General features: G+C 45.5%; 1 protein-coding gene across 1 annotated transcript; it reads left to right on the top strand.

The window, feature by feature from the left end:
• Nucleotides 1–1431: 1431 nt before the first annotated feature.
• Nucleotides 1432–16553, top strand: SNCG (synuclein gamma). Its single transcript, XM_009989621.2, has 5 exons — nucleotides 1432–1552; nucleotides 6570–6611; nucleotides 7499–7626; nucleotides 15321–15407; nucleotides 16533–16553. Exons 1-5 carry the CDS (start codon nucleotides 1432–1434, stop codon nucleotides 16551–16553), a joined length of 399 nt encoding a protein of 132 aa, XP_009987923.1.
• The last annotated feature ends 1517 nt before the right edge of the window (nucleotides 16554–18070 follow it).

The raw sequence follows: 18070 nt of genomic DNA, 5'->3' as shown, positions 1-18070 counted from the left end.
AGTTATTCCCCATCTGACCCTTCCAGGCTGATAACTTGTGGCAGCAGTGGCTTATGGACCACTACGCTTCTTGACGTTACAGTGTGCTACCTTCCCATAATGCAGTTAAACCTCTGAATTTTGTATTCTGTTTGCCTGGTCAGGAAAAGCAGGCAAAGCCAGTCAGGGTTTGTGCTCAGAGACCAGTGCTCCATGGCTTCTGTAGTTTGAGATGTGGCACCGTTAAATCATAATAAAAATAGGTGATCACCTTGTGGCACCAGCAATTGTTTTCATGGGTGCTTGCATCGAATTTCAGTTCATGCTAGTGGGATAATAGCTGATTTGGATTGCTCAGAATCTCCTTCAGAAAACCACTTAGGTTGAGTTTAAGCATATTAGGATATCCAACTGTGATTAATGGTGATACATTTTGGTACTTTTTCCTAGTGAGGCCTTGAGGCTGGATGGATCCTCTGTGCAAACCGTAAGGTTTCCCTGGTCAAATCTCAGCTGGATGATTTTCATGCCCCACTGCGCTCAGCAGCACAGACCTCCGACGTGAGCCATGACGTCGGTGTAAAACGTCGTCTCGCTCTGCAGCAGCGGAGCTCTGTCTACAGCAGCTCAGAGAAACAAATAGGAAACAGGATTTCCCCCAACAGGCATCTGATTTTTCAGAAATGAACCATTGTAATGGGATGTGCAGCTGAGCAAAAATTGAAATGCCTTGAGGGGCCAACTCTGGGCTTGACAAACATGGCAAGTGGGACTTCCAGCTCCCTTCACTTGAGCACCAAGCCCTAGGTGGTTCTTTTTTTTTTCTATATTTACTAGAAATAATATTCTTGTTATGGTTTTGTGCAGAATGGCTTCTGGTAACTGCCAGACCAGGAAACCTGACCCTGTTTGTTCACTACGAACATTTCCAGCTTTACATGCTCTCCAGCCTCTGGGAACCCAGGAGAGCTTGTGTTTGTCTCCCACTACAGCCTTAGGCAGATGCCCTTTCAGGAACTCAGCTCTTCAGATAAAAAGTCTCCTTTTTCCCATGAGAGCATCCTAGAGTGAGAGCATTGCAGCATGTTTTAAAAGCTTTATCTGTCTGGAGATTTTCCAGACAGTCCCTTACCTACCGATGTCCTCCTTCTCCTCCTCCCCCCCTCCCTTCTTAAATCTTTGCCAGCAGATCCATATCATTAATATTTCAGTATCAGCTGTTCACAGGCATTGGCTACACTGCAGTGCTCTTCATCAATAAGAGCCGGCAAAGGCTGTGAGGTTTCCACACTGCCTTCATCCAGCCGAGGAGTAAGAGCACAGACAGGGACTGCCAGAGTAGCTGAGCATCTGCTGAGGGTAAAGCTGCGTGTTGCAGTCTTGATCTCGAGGTGCTTTTTGCTGCTGTCCCTCACTCGGATCGTCCAGGTGATATCCTAGCAAGCAACAAGAATGGATGTCTTTAAGAAAGGTTTCTCCATTGCTAAAGAAGGTGTGGTGGCTGCTGCAGAAAAGACCAAGCAGGGAGTGACAGAGGCTGCAGAGAAGACTAAAGAAGGGGTGATGTATGTAGGTAAGAGAACTATTTTCAATCCACATTCGAGCATGAACTGCCACATAGGTTGTCTCTGAGAAAGTCTGGGGAAGTTGTATTGTAGGTAAAGCTTGGGACTGAATGGCCAGAGGTCTGGATAGCATCCTCAGCTCTGTCACAGAGTGGCTGTGCAAGCCTGGGGTGCCACATCCTCCCCCTGCCTCAGTTTCCCCAACTGCAAATTAGACATAGGAACAGCTGCCACTTCAGGGGAGGCAGAAAAAAATGCGATGTTAAGGAGCATATGCCCAGGTTGAAGGATTCTGTTATGACTATTCATGGATTGTTTGCAGAGTGAATCACTCACTCTCCAAGCATCCAAACACTGCTCATCTCCACCTCGCCTCCACACTTTGGGAGACACGCTGATGAGGTCCCTGAGAGGAGCCAGCAGCGTTATTAAGAGGCACTTGCAGGATGCATCTGTTTCCCCACAAACATGCTGTTTTATCCTGAAATCCTCCTCCTGTTCACCGACCTGTTTCATTCCTGATGCGCACATTAATCTTGCTTTACAAGAGACAGCCGAATTCGTTTTGCCTAAAGGATAGGATCTGGAAAACGGCACGTCTGATGTTCTGCTGGAGACCTCTCTCGCTGTTAGTGTCCTGTTTCAGAAACCTCTCCTTCAAGGTCACCCTCAAAACCTGCTGTCTCCACTGCCTAGTGCATATAATTATGTGGCTGGATGGTCAGATGTTCCAGATACTATAAAATCTATGAAGTCTTAAGTTACCAAAACTGATTACCTCGGTGCTGATTACTGTGCCTCATACAGCTTTTTTATGTTTGCTGGATGTGGGAGTGAGGGGGTTTTTTTAGTAGGAAAGTTTACATGCAGGCTCTTCCTGCCATCATGCTGCAACATCCACAGCTGTGTGTAGCGACTATGTTTAAAACAGTTTTATATTGACAATAGTCACTGATGTATATTCGTAAATAACAAATGAAATACAAATTTTACGTGTAGCAGATCTGGTAACGTCTTCATCCTGAAATTTTAAACACTCACTTTTGGCATGCTGTGAATGAACATGAGTAACAGCTCACGTTTCAATTTGAAGCTGACTCCTGAGAAAAAAAGGTAAACAACATCCCTGTAAATAATTAAACTAATCAGAGTAATGGGAACACCAGCCTGTGAAACATCACATCTAGGTGTCAAATTATGGCATTCCAACTGCTCCCTGATTTGAGCGATGTCAGAAAGGATTGTTCTAAATTTTCATACGTAGTTCCTCACATCTCTGTTCAGTCACGTTGTACATCTCCATATTGTGACCTGTTTTTCACTTCTGCACAGCCATGAGGTACAGAGTCTGCTCGTGAGACTCTAACCTTTTCAATAAATTTTCCTAAAAGCCTTCTTAAAACCTAAATCTCTGAATGAGGATCAAGTTGAAGATGAAATGCTTTCTCCTTTTCTTTTTTTTGGTTTTATTTTGTTGGATTTTCTGGTGTACCGGCAGTTCCTGCGCTGTCATGCTTTGCCTTGGGGCTGATTCAGTTCCTATTGCACGCTGGGGGGTGCTCAGCCCTTTGGGGAATATTCAGACTTTCACAGACAGGAAAAGTAAAGGCCAGATGCTGATTAGCTCAGAGAATTGATTTTTAAATAGAGGAGGTAGAGGACAGGTATATCGATTAAAACTGGAGTGGTTAGTATGTTGTCTGTGCCACCTTTTCTCGCTCTATGACACTTGAAGGGTTAACCAGAGACCTGAACTGTTCCTTCCTTGCTTCTTGCTTTGCACAGCCCAATCTTAGCAGCTCAGTCTGTAGCGTTATGTGACGCAACCTGAATTTTTGGATGTTAGGAGAAAATAATACTTGCATAAAAGCTTGAGGGTCTTTTCAGAAAGTCAGGAAAGAGGAGAGGGAACCCCAAAGCCCAGCGTGGATTAAGTGGATCCCTGACTTCTATTCAGGTTTGTGTTAACTCATCACTGACTCTCCAAGGAGGATTCCAGATGTCTGGACACAACCACCACGTCTGGTGAGTCACTTGCTGCTGCCTCAGGAGAAAAAAAAAATGCTCTTTCAGAGGCATCCGCCTGGAGTGGGTGGTGTCATCAGGGCTCTGCAGCCACCTCATCCCACTTCTTTGAGCCACACAGGTTCAGTTCCCGCAACCAGTTCCAGAGCCCGAGGTGTCCCCATCCTGTGCTGGCACTGCAGTGCAGTGCACAGCTGGGCTGGCCAGAGGTGCCGTCGGGGTAGCCAGGAGCACAGGGTGCTCCCTTCCCGCTGCCTGGCTGGCTGAACCCGTGGAGTGGAGAATGCATGAAAAGAGAAAGAGAAATCCTGTAGCACAGGGTGCCTTCACGCTTAGTAAAATCACAGTCTGCTCTCCAGACTGTAGCAACTTCAGTGTACCAGCATGGCTGTGAGATCCTGCACGGTTAATGCGTATCCAGAAGTTGATTCAATGGGTTGTCTGTTTTATTTGGTTTAAATAGGGGGATAAGTGATGCTGAAGTTAATGAATGAAGTTAATGCGAAGCTGTGTCAGAGTATTGAGTATAAGGTTATTAGTATTGTTTAATACTATAATTCAGGGAGCCTCAACAAAGAACGCGCTTTTAGTTTTCCAGACCGGCTTTCGATCATGCATGTGGCAGAAAGCCCCAACATACCAAGCGGTCCTTAACTGAAGTGACTCCAGCACGATGTCCTGCAGGACTTAGAGCACCTTTTTTCTACTGCAACTCTTTTCCCACTGCACAGCGCTCCGCCGCCTCGGTCGCACCCCTGCAATACCAAAGCTCTTACGGATGACTCACTCAGAAGAGGCAGGATGCATGAACTCTTAATTCTGTGTACACAAGCTGCAGGCAAGGCCTAATGAGTGAAATGAGATTGAGCATCAGGTGATTGCTTTCTGATTCAACAGATGCGGGTTGCTGGCGAGGGTACGCGCCGGAAGGTCACATTTCATGCGGTGCGTAATGGATGCTGAGGCTGAGTCATTGGGTGTGGTCGGCAGACTGGGTTGGGAAGACAGGCGAGCTCTCCCCAGCACTGGCCTTTCCCACTGTCATTGCTTCTGTTGTAAAATGGATTTGGGTATTTTTCTTCTACCTGCATCCCTCCTTTCTGGAATTATTTTCCACCAGAATTTATGGCACCCAGCCACTCTCCTCGGCCTGCAAAAGAATCGAGCCCAGATAGTCACCTTAAATCAAAAGTCTGGTAAAAAATGTACAGAAGTACAGCTTTTGTCTCACTAAACGTGTTTACTGCCAAACTGAAACGTATGCAAGGCTCGTACAGCACATTGTACACTTTGCTTACCGAACAACAGCTCTTTGACCACATAACAGCAAAGAAGGGCCGAGCTTGAACGTGTGTGTGTCTGATATGAGAAGATCTGATATGTCAAATCAATGTTGTGTCCGTCTTTTATTGGAACGGCACTGGGAGGGGAAGTGAAGCAGGATGATGTATGAATTGAACTGTGTGTGTTTGGACTGTCCAGGAGCTCACATCCGTGGCTTGAGACTTGCATCTGCTCTACTCGCTGCTGAATCCAGTTTACAGCAGTGCACACGTACTGTAAGCATCATTAGGAATTGCAGTTTACAGCAGTAACAAGTATAAAGTACAAATACTTCATCTCTTCGGGTTTAACAGAGTTCGTGAGGATGGAGTGAAATGTTGAGAGCATATTGTGGTAGAACAGCTTTGTTCTGTCCTGGGCAACCCTTGCAACAACCAAAATAAATCAACAATTGAGAATTACATTCAATGATATATTAAACGTATCGGGCAGGGCAGAGCTGGGCTGGATCTGTTATCAGGGCACTGCACGTGTTTTGCTTTTTAGGCTGTTAATGAGAACAAGGTGTGGTTTGTAGCTGCTTTCTCCCACCACACCCATGGATGCTCTAGTACCTCTGGAGTTAAAGATCTGCCTGGCTTTCTGTTTCTATCATTTTGACAGTTTGCCATAAAAATCCTTGTGTTGTGCCGGTATGGGAAAGTTGAAAAGAGCCTGTATAGGTGCAGATGATTTACAAAATACAGCAAAGTGGGACCAGCAAAACCTTTTGGCACCTGTTAAATTCCAACAGAGATAAATCTGATCCTTTATTTTTGTAATGTGAAAAAGCATCTAGTTACTGTGGGAGCTGCACATCTACCATGTGATTTAACATGCAGTATACAAATAGAAGGAACGTATAGCAGGTCACTTCAAGCTTGGAAGAAAACTGCACCGATTAATTATTCCTTAAGGACTATTTGTGTTGAAAACTTAATGCCCTCACATCCTGTTAGCTTTTCTGCCTTGAGAACAGCGAGATAAATTACAGTGTGAGCATATGTATGGTGTGCTTTCATAATCTGAGATAAAAACATCCACATTGTGTGTATCGCTGTGAGCAGGCACTTAAAGCCTGGGCTGAGGCATCGAAATGGGAATCTGTTAAGTAGGTATGTAACAGAAGGGTGGTGGTTCTGTACATCCAGCCTCAAGTTTCTCCAGAGTCCTTATTAGAGATATAGAATGAAGCTTGACATGACTGCTACAGCCAAGTATCCTGCTGAAAGGCAGGGGAGAGTCACAGGTGGGACTCCACCTCTTGAAAGACTGAAGTAGGTGAGATTTCACCAGGTCATTTAATATACGTTCATTTTTGCAATTAGCTTAACATTGATTTACTTCTGTTCAACTGTTCTTTTCATTTTGGATATATTTCAGGGACAATTTTTCCTACTTAAGCATGCCATTGTCAAGATTTTTCAGGTTCAGGCATCTCCAGACATTTTGTGGTTGAAGTTATCCGACTCCTGAATTGAAGGTGCTCATTGACTTCACTGGGGAAGGAAGCTGGTCCCTTCTCCTGGCTCTACACATGGCTTGTGTCTTAGCAGGAGGTGCCGGCAGCACCGCGGCTCCCCACCGCACCTAGTAAGAACAGAAAGCCATCCGTGGCCAGAAATGAGACGGTTCTTTGCCAGGTAGCACTGACGGACCGTGTATTTCCTTACACAGGTACCAAAACCAAGGAAGGCGTCGTGCAAAGTGTGACCTCAGGTAAGAGTGCAGCCCCAAGAGAGATGTGGAAATCTGTTATGTGTTGCTGGACCTTGTGATAAGGCCATGGCTCCTGCCAAACGAGAGGTCTCTGGGAGATGCTGCTGATCTTCATGACCTTCCATTAGATGAATGGAGGACACTTGCCAGGAACGATGGTTCAGGGTCTGGCATTTGCAGTGCACGTGGATGGGAGAAAATATTTGATCAGTAGAGCAGGTCAAAAAAAAAATCTAACAAATGTTACTTGGCAGACTCAGATGATTCACAGCAATTTAGATGTTTCACAATGCCAAGAGTGCTGCCAGGCACACAGAAAGGATTTACTTGCATCAGTTCATGATGGGCCAATACTGTGGTCTTTTGGAGACATCTGTCAGGCAGTCACAGAGTCATGGATCCTAAGGGATCTTTCTAGGTATCCGAAGCTCCAAGGCTGGGCAGCTTTCTGAACTGCCTTGAAAAGAGATCAATGGATCCTTTCCCTGGCAAATTTAATGACTAAATTACTTTGTTTCCACCTTCCCCCGCACTACCCAGGTATATTAAATCAAACAGAAGGTACCCAGAGAGAGGCCATATGCCGTCTGCAATGCAAAATACCTTATTTGCACAGTTCTCTCTTATGGTGAATTTTTCCTTCTCCAGTTGCCCACAAAGACTGACAGGCTGCTCTCTGACCAGCATTTCGAGTCAGGCAAAACCGTCACGTGCATGATCTAAACTCAGACGTGATCTCACATAAAAAATATCCAAATAAGGACTGTACCAAGGCCAACTTCTTCTCTTACCTTGATGGAATTGTTTTATTGTCCCAGTGAATTTGGCAGCCTTAGCCTTCGGCAGTGCCTAGCTCATTGACTTGTCTGCTTTTGTTGAAATCCCAGTTGCTGAGAAGACCAAAGAGCAGGCCAATGTGGTGGGAGAAGCTGTCGTAGCCAGCGTGAACACAGTGGCAAACAAGACTGTAGAAGGAGCAGAGACCATCGTGGCCACTACAGGAGTTGTAAAAAAGGTATGTTTGTTTCTTCAGTGATGTGCAAGACAGAGAGCTGTCTTTGGATTACACTTAAAATATCTGCAAACATTTACAGTTGATGGTTTTACCTATTCAGTGAGAGGTTTTCAGCAATATCTGCTTTTATATAATGCTTAATATTATTGCATAATGCCGAATATATAATCACAGAATTATTTAGTTTGGAAGGGACCTCTTGAGATCATCTAGTCCAACACCCTTAGCAGGTTGCTCTGGACCGTGTCCAGTTGGGTTTTGAACATCTCCACAGCTGGAGACTTCACAACCTCTCTGGGCAACTTCGGCTGGCATTTGACCACCTTCACATGCAAAAAAAAAAAAAAAAGTGTTTTCTTGTGTTCAGATGGACGCATTAATCAATTTGTGCCCATTACCTCTTGTCTTGTCAGCAGGCACTACTGGCAAGAGTCCAGCTCCGTGTTTTCTTATGAAAGTAGAAAAGCATTTTTTCCAGGGACTATAGTAGAAATGGGGCCAGGCTGCGGTGAGCATCGGCCGGAGTCAGAGCCCTGGGCCATGCTGCGTGTGAAGGAGCGGGAGCTCAGTGCTTGCCCTCGCACCTGGCCGATGCCCCGGCTGCTCCGCAGGCAGGAGAGGGCAGCAGGAATTCAGGCAAGAGCCTGGTCCTGGCCGAGAGCCTGACCCTCCTGCTCTGCTTTGTGCTGGTTTTGACAACAACCAAGAGCTTGTTGAAAAAGGCCACGTGATCCAAACTGTGCACGGATTAAGCCAGGTTCAGACAAGGCGTCTTCTGTCCTCCAGCCTCATATGACAAACGAGGTTGCTGCAAGCGAGGGGGTTAAGGGGCATGTGAAGGAGCAGACCAGCTCCCTGGGTGAAGGCGAAGTTGATCATTAGGGAAGACGCTTTCACCGGGTGGTAACAAGCAGCAACCATTAGTACGGCACAGGAGGCTAATACTTGGCAGCTCGTTGGTAAGCCCAGCTGTGCTTCCCCTCTTCAGAGAGCTGTGGTCAATAGCATCGTAGCGACGTGAGCTGGATGAGTCACGGCAAACCTAAACCCAGAATCAAAGCAAAGCAAGGCTGGCCAAAATTGTTTTAATTGTTCAGACAGTTGGCTGATGAATTTCCTGACCTGTACGTAAACACATTGTGATGTGAAACAAAACTTCTACACGCCATATAAATCCTGAGAGAATAGCCTAACAAAAGAGAAGAACAGCAGCTACGAGTGACGCAAAATGTCCTCCTGAAAGCATGTGAAAAGGGCAGATACAGAAGTTCTGCTAAGCTCTGGGGATATGCTTAATCTCTCTTTCCACAGGGAACAGCAGTCAGGCTGCAGGGGTGCAATCAGCGATTCCTAATTCCGTGGGGCCAGACTACCCCCTCATACCTTTTGACTGACCGGGTGTGGGGTGTTGTAGGAATTCGCTGATGGTAGGAATCCATCCTGCAGACACCAAACTGTCTGGCCTCCTGGCAAGGACTGAGCAGCAGCAATCCTCTCCGACTTTCATCCTAAGTGAGAGATCCCCTCTCAAAGGCTGACAAGCTACAACTTACGAGTGTTTCCATCCTTGTGCAGATAGTCCCTTAAAAAATCAGTGACTACTTCACCCTAGTAATGGTTCAGGATTGTGCAGACTGCAGGCAATATGCAAAAGCCCTGAGTTTTCCGGGGTGTTAAAGAATTAAGCATCTGAACTGTCATTCTGGTGTCTTCTGTCAAGGTCCACCTTCTTAGAGTTTAAGTGGAGATTGATCAAGAAGAAAAAAAAATGGGATGTGTCACATGCCAAAAGGCAGACTACATGAGGGAGCCAGGAAACTGCTTTGGATACGGTATCATGGTGTCATGCCAAATAGCGGAGGTGGGCAGCAGAATGAAAATGAGAGGAGAAAAGCAAGGCAAAAGGAGTGGAGAGAGAAATTCAGCAAAAATGTTTGTTTCTGTGAAAGAGAGGGATCATCTACTCTACTGATTTAGTTCACATTAGGAGTGTGAATCTTGTAGTCATCCTCACTCACCATGCTTCAGTTGCATCCACTAGATACCTTTTGGATAGGAAGGCCATGGAAGACTGAGCTCTGTATGCACACTGAGCACATCCCAGCTGTTCATGGCTAATGGCCATGTGGCCAGAGCTGCTCCAGAGGGAAGGCTCTGAAAGGAGTAGAGGAGTTGTACTGGGCTCTGGGTAGCAGCTGTTTTCTCTCCAGATCTGCTCCTATTGTGCTGCAGAGTTTGCTAATGGAAACGCAGCCAGAGGCTGCCAGGAGCAGCACCAGGCACTTGTGATGCCTTTGAGAGACCCACTGGAGATACGCTAAGAAGAGTGATAAGGTATATCAGTTAGATGTTTAAAAAATAAACACCTACTGTTAAAATCTTGCAATTCTGAAGTTGTACACAACTGTTCCAGCGCCTGAAGTTTGAGAGAGTTGATGCATCCAGTCCTGAGACTTGTTCATGCTCCATTCTGTCCTTCTCGTTTTTAATTGCAAAGAGCAGTTGCTAACATTTTGGTTTTGTTTTCAACTGTCTATGGTATTGTTCCCTGCTGATTTAGAGAGAGGTTGTTCAAAGCACCATGGGATCTGTGTGTGTGCATGGTGAGCACTGAGCAGTGCTACAGGATGACTCAAATCCGGGGAATTGAGTGGCCTAGGAGGCATGTCCCTGGCTCAGCATTCCCAGTGTTAATATCAATTACAGACAGCTTGTTGACATTTAATCTGTGTTTGACAGCTGAGATTGGAGCCAGACACATACTAGCAAGGAGTGGGGAACTCTAAGGATTCTGGATTAAGTTTTGCTCGGTGCGGCAGCCGCGAGGTGTTTGAGCTATGTGGGGGTATCAGGTGGCAACGTTGGCCATGGGGAGTGTGTCGTGTTGGAAGAATTCAGCTCTTTGTGGAATATGGCAGGTGCAGAAACGTGGACAAGTGCGAGGTGGCTGGCAACCTGCCGCTCCTTGCTGTCCGTGGTGGGAGCACTCGGAGCCAGGCAGAAGGAAATGGGGCTGAGGTAACTCTACACCTACGGAGGGGTGCCAAGCGCCAGACGAGAGCAACCTCCAGTAGTGTTGGCGTCGCCTGGTAGGGCTTTGGCACCGGCCTGGTCGCTGCTAACTGACTGCAAGAATGTATTTTCTGTTTTGGAGGAGTTTTTAAGTAAAAAATATGTAAGTTAAAAGACTATAAACCCTCCACAATTTTTCTGATACGCAAAGGGATGGGAGTCATTGGTAATGTGTTTTGTCTGTGGCTCTGCACCCATCCCAGTCCCTGGGGTGGACATTAAGGGATTTCAGGGAGATAACCACCCGCTAAATATCCATGTCTTAGAAGAGGATTAATTCTTCGTCTGCATGACACAGCACAAAGTTTGCTGCATTGCAGACACCACGTGGCTGGGAACAAGCGCATGTACGTACACACACACTCACAAAACATCCCTCGGGGACTGGAGGAATTTCCTCAGTAGCTGATGCTTTCCCTACGCCTGCACCTAGATCTTCCCTTTAGATCTGTCAGTTTTCATACGGTTTAGTTGTCAGTTCATGGCTCTGTCATTCTGAATTGGGTTTGATCTTTTTTTATTTCACTCCATTAATTATTTGAGGGGTTGTCAGTTATGCCCAACCATGGGGTGTGTTTGTTGGATCGCGTTTCTCTCTGCGCTTGATCTAGCGCACGTGTACCAAACCCGTACCGCAGCTTATCACTTTCGTAACCGCTCCACATTTTAAATAAGAACGGGTGGTGTTCACGGCCTTAATTCTGTTCGCTTAAACCCTGTGACACCACTGGCGCCGGGTCAGTCGCACCGAAGCGATTAGAAGCAGAAACTGATGAGTGACCTACCTGCATGAGTTAGTTCAGGCAGGGTGAGTGCCACTGGGAGAGAGCAACCACGGGCATCTGAAAGGCCACCCAGGGCAGAGCATCTAAGCAGGAGGAGCAGGGAAATCAACAGCCAAGCTACCTCACAATTAAGGGGAATAAATAGTTGAAACTCTTCCTCTCTGTATTCAAGCTTCATCCTTTGTATCCAAGCTTTGCTGTACATTGCTGATGCAGTGAGGCATCTTGGTGGTATCATTCATAGTCTCGCAGAGCAGACAAGACTGCAAAAGCAGCGTGGAGTGGGGTACACTGCCTACAGGTGCTTTTTCTGTGCTCCCCTCTCAGTCTTATTAGTGTGTCCAGACGTGCATTTTTCACATGCAGAATAGCTGAGTTCGTGGTGCTGATGAAGCCTTAATGTCTACAAGACCTGTGTGTGTGTGCGTGCTTCATGGCTAAAGGCTGAGAATAATCCTGTAGGGTAATAATGTCAACATTATTAAATGTGTATTATTTGTATAAGCAGCCTCAGGATACCCTAAGAGAGTCTGGCTGCGGGCTGGATTAAAACAAAGCTACCCCAAGAGGCCGCCTGGATTTGTAGGGTGAGACAGGAATCCTGCATGCCTATCTGTCCGTCCCATCAGTGGGTCCACTCACTTTAATCATGGGTTGACCTCTTAGCCAGAGCTGTCAGCATCACTCTGAGCACATTCAGCCCGAAACCCATCCAGGACAGCCTGTCTGTAGGACCTGTCAGCTTGCCTGAGGGTTCACAAGGGAGTGGTTTGGGGATACTGCCAAGGAATATTGCTTTTGCTCCAACGCCCAAGGTCGACAGCACTACAGGAGGCTGAACCTTTCTCTGCATTATGCAATTGATGTCCCATTGTGGGCTGTTAAATTTGTAGCAGATTAGGTTGCCAGTGCAACTCTGTGGTTTTGCAGCCTTAAAATAATAATAATAAAAAAGAAATCTTCCTTACCACAGAATTTGTCAGGTTTTTGATGAGTAATGTTCCAGCATCCAACATTTAGACTCTGCATGCTTTCTCTGTTTGATGAGGAAGATAATCCCAATAAGGTTATTTCTTTCAGAATTTTGAGGGATGGCCAAAAAAACCCACTGGCCTATAACATAATATGAATAAAAATATCAGTTCTGTTTCATGTATGGACTCAGCCAGAGGAACATGCAACACAGATATCTGAACATGTAACTATGTTTCATAAACTTATTGGAAAATTATATTTTATATGTATAGATCTTCTATAGTATATATATTCTATACATATATATTTGTTTAGTATGGTGTTCCTGTAAGGAATTCTGAGGCCTTATGTTTCACTGAACTGTTATGTTAAACTGCTTTGTTTTTCCTAGCCAAGAAATATTCAACCCTTCAAAAAAAAAAAAAAAAAAGAAGAAAACAATGCATAACAAACTAAATAATTTTATTTTCATTTTAAATACTTTTTCTAAGCCAATACGTCACTTCTGACGAGGAGAAAAAAATCCGTTTGCCGTTTAAAGAGCAGGGGGAGCGTTACTAATTACTTCGTGGTTGCAACATGCCTTTCCCTTAGAACATTTTGTCCCTTTTAATGAGGAGATGAACACTGAAAGAAATGGCAAAGTTCTTGGTGTCCTCCAGAGGAGCTGGATTTTCACCCTTGCTTTCTTGCCCAGCATCACGCTGTGAGTCACTGCTGCAGCTGGAGTCGGTACCCAGGATTTTCTGGCTCTTCGTCCAAAGTGAAGACCCTTACATCCCATGGTCCTCCTCTGTATGTTGTTTTCCTGACTAGTCACCAAAATCCCCAGCCAGCTAATGCCCAGCTGAAGAATGCAGCCCTTCCTCATCTTGTGCTCCCTATTCTGGGCAGGGTGGGAAGCGCATGAGAAAAAGGCTGTGAGGCGACGTCCCTAGCACAGCCTGACACCTCTTCATCCTGCAATTGTGCTGGTTCCTCCACCAGAGTTTACAAACGCTCTCCAGAAACGTGGTTGCTTCCCTTTCTAAAAATAGGTGGATGAGTCGCTTTTATCCTTCTGGAGCAGAGCCTTGGCAGAGAGTACAGTTTAAAGGACATAATAAGCAGCGCAATAGCTGAACAGGGATTCTTCAGTTCACCCGTCACTCTCGGGTGTGATGTCCTGACGATGATCCTGAGGAAGGGATCCCCTTTCCCATGACTGTTTCCACATCTGCTAGAGCCGAGCTCCCTGACCACAGGAAGAGTGGGTGGCCATGTCCTGTAGAAAGATGGTGTGCGCTGCACTTGTCCTAGTGTTCCTATGAGCTATCCCCCAGTTTTCCTTAGGCAGTCGCCTTTGTTTCACCTTCACGATTTCCACACGGCAGCTGGTAACCCCACATGCAAAAAACCTACAGAGCGCCTGCTGTTGCAGCTATTGTCATGGACTTGCACTGCAGGTTTCTTTTCTTTCCACCTAACAGACCAAAAAACTGCTTGTAAAGCCTCAAAATACAATTTGATGCTATTTAGCTGCTTTGACCTAATGTGTACTGTTGAGTTATAAGGATCTAAAGTCCAATTTCCAGCTTAAATCTTTATGGGATGTACCTTCTATCTATGTAACTCTGTGACATAGGTTTATTTTTTTCCTTTTTACTTCACATCACCTCTTCTTCCTCAGTTCAGTCCCAAACGCAGCAGGAGGTGTTCTCCTACTGATGAGAACAGTTGTGACTGGACAGAAAGGCAAGGACAAGTGTGAAAATGAAGAATGGAGGCTCCCAAAACGCATGGAGCACAAAGTTCTCTTTACAGTAGGTTTGGCAGGGACATTTGATTTGCCCTGCATCAGCAGCAGCACCAGGGAAAGTGGTGGCCTCATGTTTCCAAAACATTGAAATTCAAACTATATATCTTCCTTCCATGCAGAATTGACTTGCCCTTTATGTAATATATGTGTCTCAAGTTCCTTCTATGGTGGCCCTGACTTCATGTGGGAAAGGAGAGTGAAACTTCAGGGATGCTGCTGGGCACGTGTACTCAAAGAGAACAGAGAAATTTTGTAATTTTAGCAGAGTTCTCCAGTGATTCAGGGTTGGACTGTCAAGGTCCTGTTATTTCTGCTTCCCCTTGCTCCTGCTGACCAATTCCACGAAGGTGCCTTTCTGCTTTCTGTCCATCCGCTGGGCACACGCAGTATGGTCCATCAGGAGTTTTGTCTTCTCTTCTTCCCATGTGGCAAAATCATGTTTTAAAGTAATTGCCTGGTAATATAATCTTTTCTCTTCTTCTTTGAATAGGAAGGTAGCTGAAAGATGTGAGGAAGTAGCTAAAAGAGCCCAAAGTGCTCATGAAAATGCTTGGACTTCAAACGCAAAGGAAAGCTTATCCTTTGATGATGAAATTCTGTCTGAGGCATGACATTAATGCTGCCACAATGTTGCTATATCTGGAATTAGCATAGTCTATGCAATGAGCGCTTAGAGTGAAAGAAGGCAGAGAAAGGCTAGGTGTAATCTGTCTTACTCTAAGTAAATTTATTTGTTGCTCCCTAATTTCACACTGAAGGAGTCAAAACTCTATTTGGTCTCAGCGACAGGAAAGATAACTTCAGAAAAAGAACTGATTTTCTGTAAGAAAAAGACTCTAAACCAGGCTCTAAGAAATTGAAGTGCTTTTTCAGACATCTGCTCTGACAAGGTGCATAAAAAACTGATTTTGGGCAATATTTACCATCTATTAAACCTGGTATTTTATTCATGTGTGTAATGCTCAAACCCATTTTGCACAGTCTGCTCAAATAGTCTGTCTAAGATTAGGACCGTGACTCTGCATGTGGCAGTGAGGAGAAACACCTTGCTTGTGACTTGGCAGGAGGACCTGGCAGCACCGCAACCGCCCGAGCAGCCAGAGGCAGCGGGAGAGGGAGCCCCAGCACCAGGCACAGGTGGCGGCGGAGAGGTAAGGGGATGCCACCGCCCCGAACTTCCCTGTGGTCCTGGGGTCTCAAGATGGCACATGGGCTTTTTCTGGGTTGCTGGCTTTCCCCAGGACTATCTCCCCTTTGCTTTCTGAGATTAGAGTTCTGCTGCGGGTGGAGCCCATCAGTATTCCCACTTTCATGAGTTATTTGACAAAAAAATGAGTCATCACTTTTGCCACCTCCTTTTTTGAGATTTTTTGAATTTGCCATGAGTGACAGATTGTGAACTGCTGTCTGACTTGGGCTGATTTTGGGGTGTAAACGCATGTATAATAGTTAAGGCTTTCCTATGGTTTTACCTTCTCATGGAATAGATTTTCCTGGTCGCAGCCATGCTTCACAAGAGCTTTAGCTAACAAGTTAGGTTTTTCTATAGATTTTTAGACAACAAGCTAAATTTTTTTTAATAGATTTTTCTATATTTAAATTAGTTCTCTTACTTTTTGATCTATTCTGCCTGCCAAGTCCTTTTGGAGCCCCGGATCAAATGTCCATCTCTGAGAGCATGACCTCTTATTACCCAACATGGAATTTCCTTTACAATTCCGGTGCTAAGGCCTTTGGCCACCTGCTCCACAAGACCCACGGTGCTGCATGAACCCAGTTTTCAGCGTCGCTGATGCTCAGGCTGTTTTCACACTGCCTGAAGCCCCCAAAGGTCTCAGCCTGTGCCTGCCACCCTCTGCCAGCCATCACCCCCCTGGTACACGTCCCAAAAACAGGCCCTGTGAACCCGACTGACTTTGTGGCTGCACAAGCGCCAGCATCAGGCTGTGTACTGGGGAGGGGGACAGAACTGGCAGCAGAAATCAGGACCCTCCTGCCAGTGGCAGCCCGGCCCCACGATAGCTCAACTTCCACCACGTGCGAAATCACACCCTCGTTTTCCCCAGAGGTCTGAGTTACAGCGGGAGCATGTCGGGTTCCCAGAAGGGGGAGTAATTCATTTATTTTCATTTATTTTCTGCACCACAGTCATTCTTACGTAGTTGTTTATCAGGTTTTATGTGGTGACTACCAGCATTGATTTTTCTCCTGATTTTATTTATATATGTTTTCCACCGGACGTGTTTAACTGATTTCCCATGTGTGTTCTCTCACAGGGTGAAAATGAAGGCAATTAATCAACTTAGGGACTTCTAGCTCAAAAGAGAGCGTTCCAAGAGCATACATGGAAATATTAGCTGACACTACAACAGGAAAATCCCACGCTCCATAGACTAACTCCCTTCAGCTCTGTAGCCTTTCACCTCCCTCAAAAAACAAAGGCACAAAATACGTAAGCCAGGCTCCTCTGATTGTAAGTAAAGTGCAGCCGTGTTGCAGGGCGTGTGTCTCCCTCCCCACCTCCCTCATGGCTTCCCAACCCGCTCGCTCGGCGTGTTTTGGTTGGGTTCACTGATCCATGTCTCACATCCATCTGCACTGGCACTTGGGATCTCTAGATGTCGTGGAAATATTTTTTTTTTTAACTAATAAAAAAAGTTTGAACAAGTTTTTTGTTTTGTCAGTTTTATTTGCACATTTTAGACATTGATCCTTCCAAACTGATGAACTCTTCCTGTAAAGATGTGGTATTAAAATACAAGGATCTCAGGACTGTAAGGGCCTTAGATCATGATGTAAAAGATGGGAAATAATGAGAAATTGTGTTTCTGAAGTCAATAGCCTAGGTAGGCCAGCTTTCTGTCTCTTGTGGCTGAAAAACAGAGATTTCACTTTTTAAATATTGTCCCATGTTTAAGAGAGTGTGCGTGGGGGAAATTGGAAAAAAATAAGGCTTTATAAAGGAACATGAAAGTCACATTGAGCTCGGTAGCATTTGTTCTTTGCTGTTTACTCTGTTTGCACCAGAGCTTGAAAGCTCTATCCTGGCGTCTTCTGGGTGTAACGAATGGCTAGAAGGCAATTAAAGACATGTGACGGGCACTAACCTGACTGACCTGTTAGATCAGAACCACGTTACTGCTGGCAGGGGCAGGCAGGATTCCCATGAAACGTGTGGGTCCGACAACACGTGCCAAAGGAGAATTCCTGGTGAGACGCAGACGCCGGGGCCAGTACCAGTTACAGCAGCCGGTCAGCCTGTGGATAAGCTGCCAAGTGGGCGCAGGAGAGACCGCCTTCACACACGTAGTGAACAGGAAAATGTTGCTACAAGCTCATTGTTGTAAATAACAAAGGATGTGTTTAAAGCACATGGGTAAGTACGGATCGAAAAATGGGATCTCCTATTTGCGTACAGGCAGAGCATCCACAAATCCACAAGGAGCTAGTATAAACTGTAGAGGTTTAAGCTGCTTCAAAATCAGCCTGTTAACCTTCATTAAGCTGCATAATGATGATGACTATGGAACATATTGCAGGAGAGACTTGCTGTAGCACGGAGAGATCTAGCAGGTGTGATATCAGCTTCTCCCTCACACATGAGCAATACACATGAACCTTTACCTTTCAAACACCACAGGATTTCCATCCGAGTGGAGGTTTGATCTTGACAAGGAAAGGGAATGAAAGAGCCCTAGCAGAGATAACAAGGTCCCTCAAAGGAAGTTATATTCCATATGTGCATACCCTTTTCTCATGTCCTGCAAAACATCTGTGGAACTTGCCAATTAAACAGAATAACTAAAACCGAGGC

The sequence above is a fragment of the Tauraco erythrolophus genome, chromosome 9 (genome assembly GCF_009769465.1).
Source record: "Tauraco erythrolophus isolate bTauEry1 chromosome 9, bTauEry1.pri, whole genome shotgun sequence".
Lineage (NCBI taxonomy): Eukaryota > Metazoa > Chordata > Aves > Musophagiformes > Musophagidae > Tauraco > Tauraco erythrolophus.
This window is presented reverse-complemented; position numbering and strand designations above follow the sequence as displayed.

Coding starts and splice junctions, on each gene's coding strand:
- SNCG (XM_009989621.2), top strand. CDS start 1,432: ATGGATGTCTTTAAGAAAGGTTTCTCCATTGCTAAAGAAGGTGTGGTG. Junction 1,553..6,569: donor AGAAGGGGTGATGTATGTAG/GTAAGAGAACTA, acceptor TTCCTTACACAG/GTACCAAAACCAAGGAAGGC. Junction 15,408..16,532: donor GCACAGGTGGCGGCGGAGAG/GTAAGGGGATGC, acceptor GTTCTCTCACAG/GGTGAAAATGAAGGCAATTA.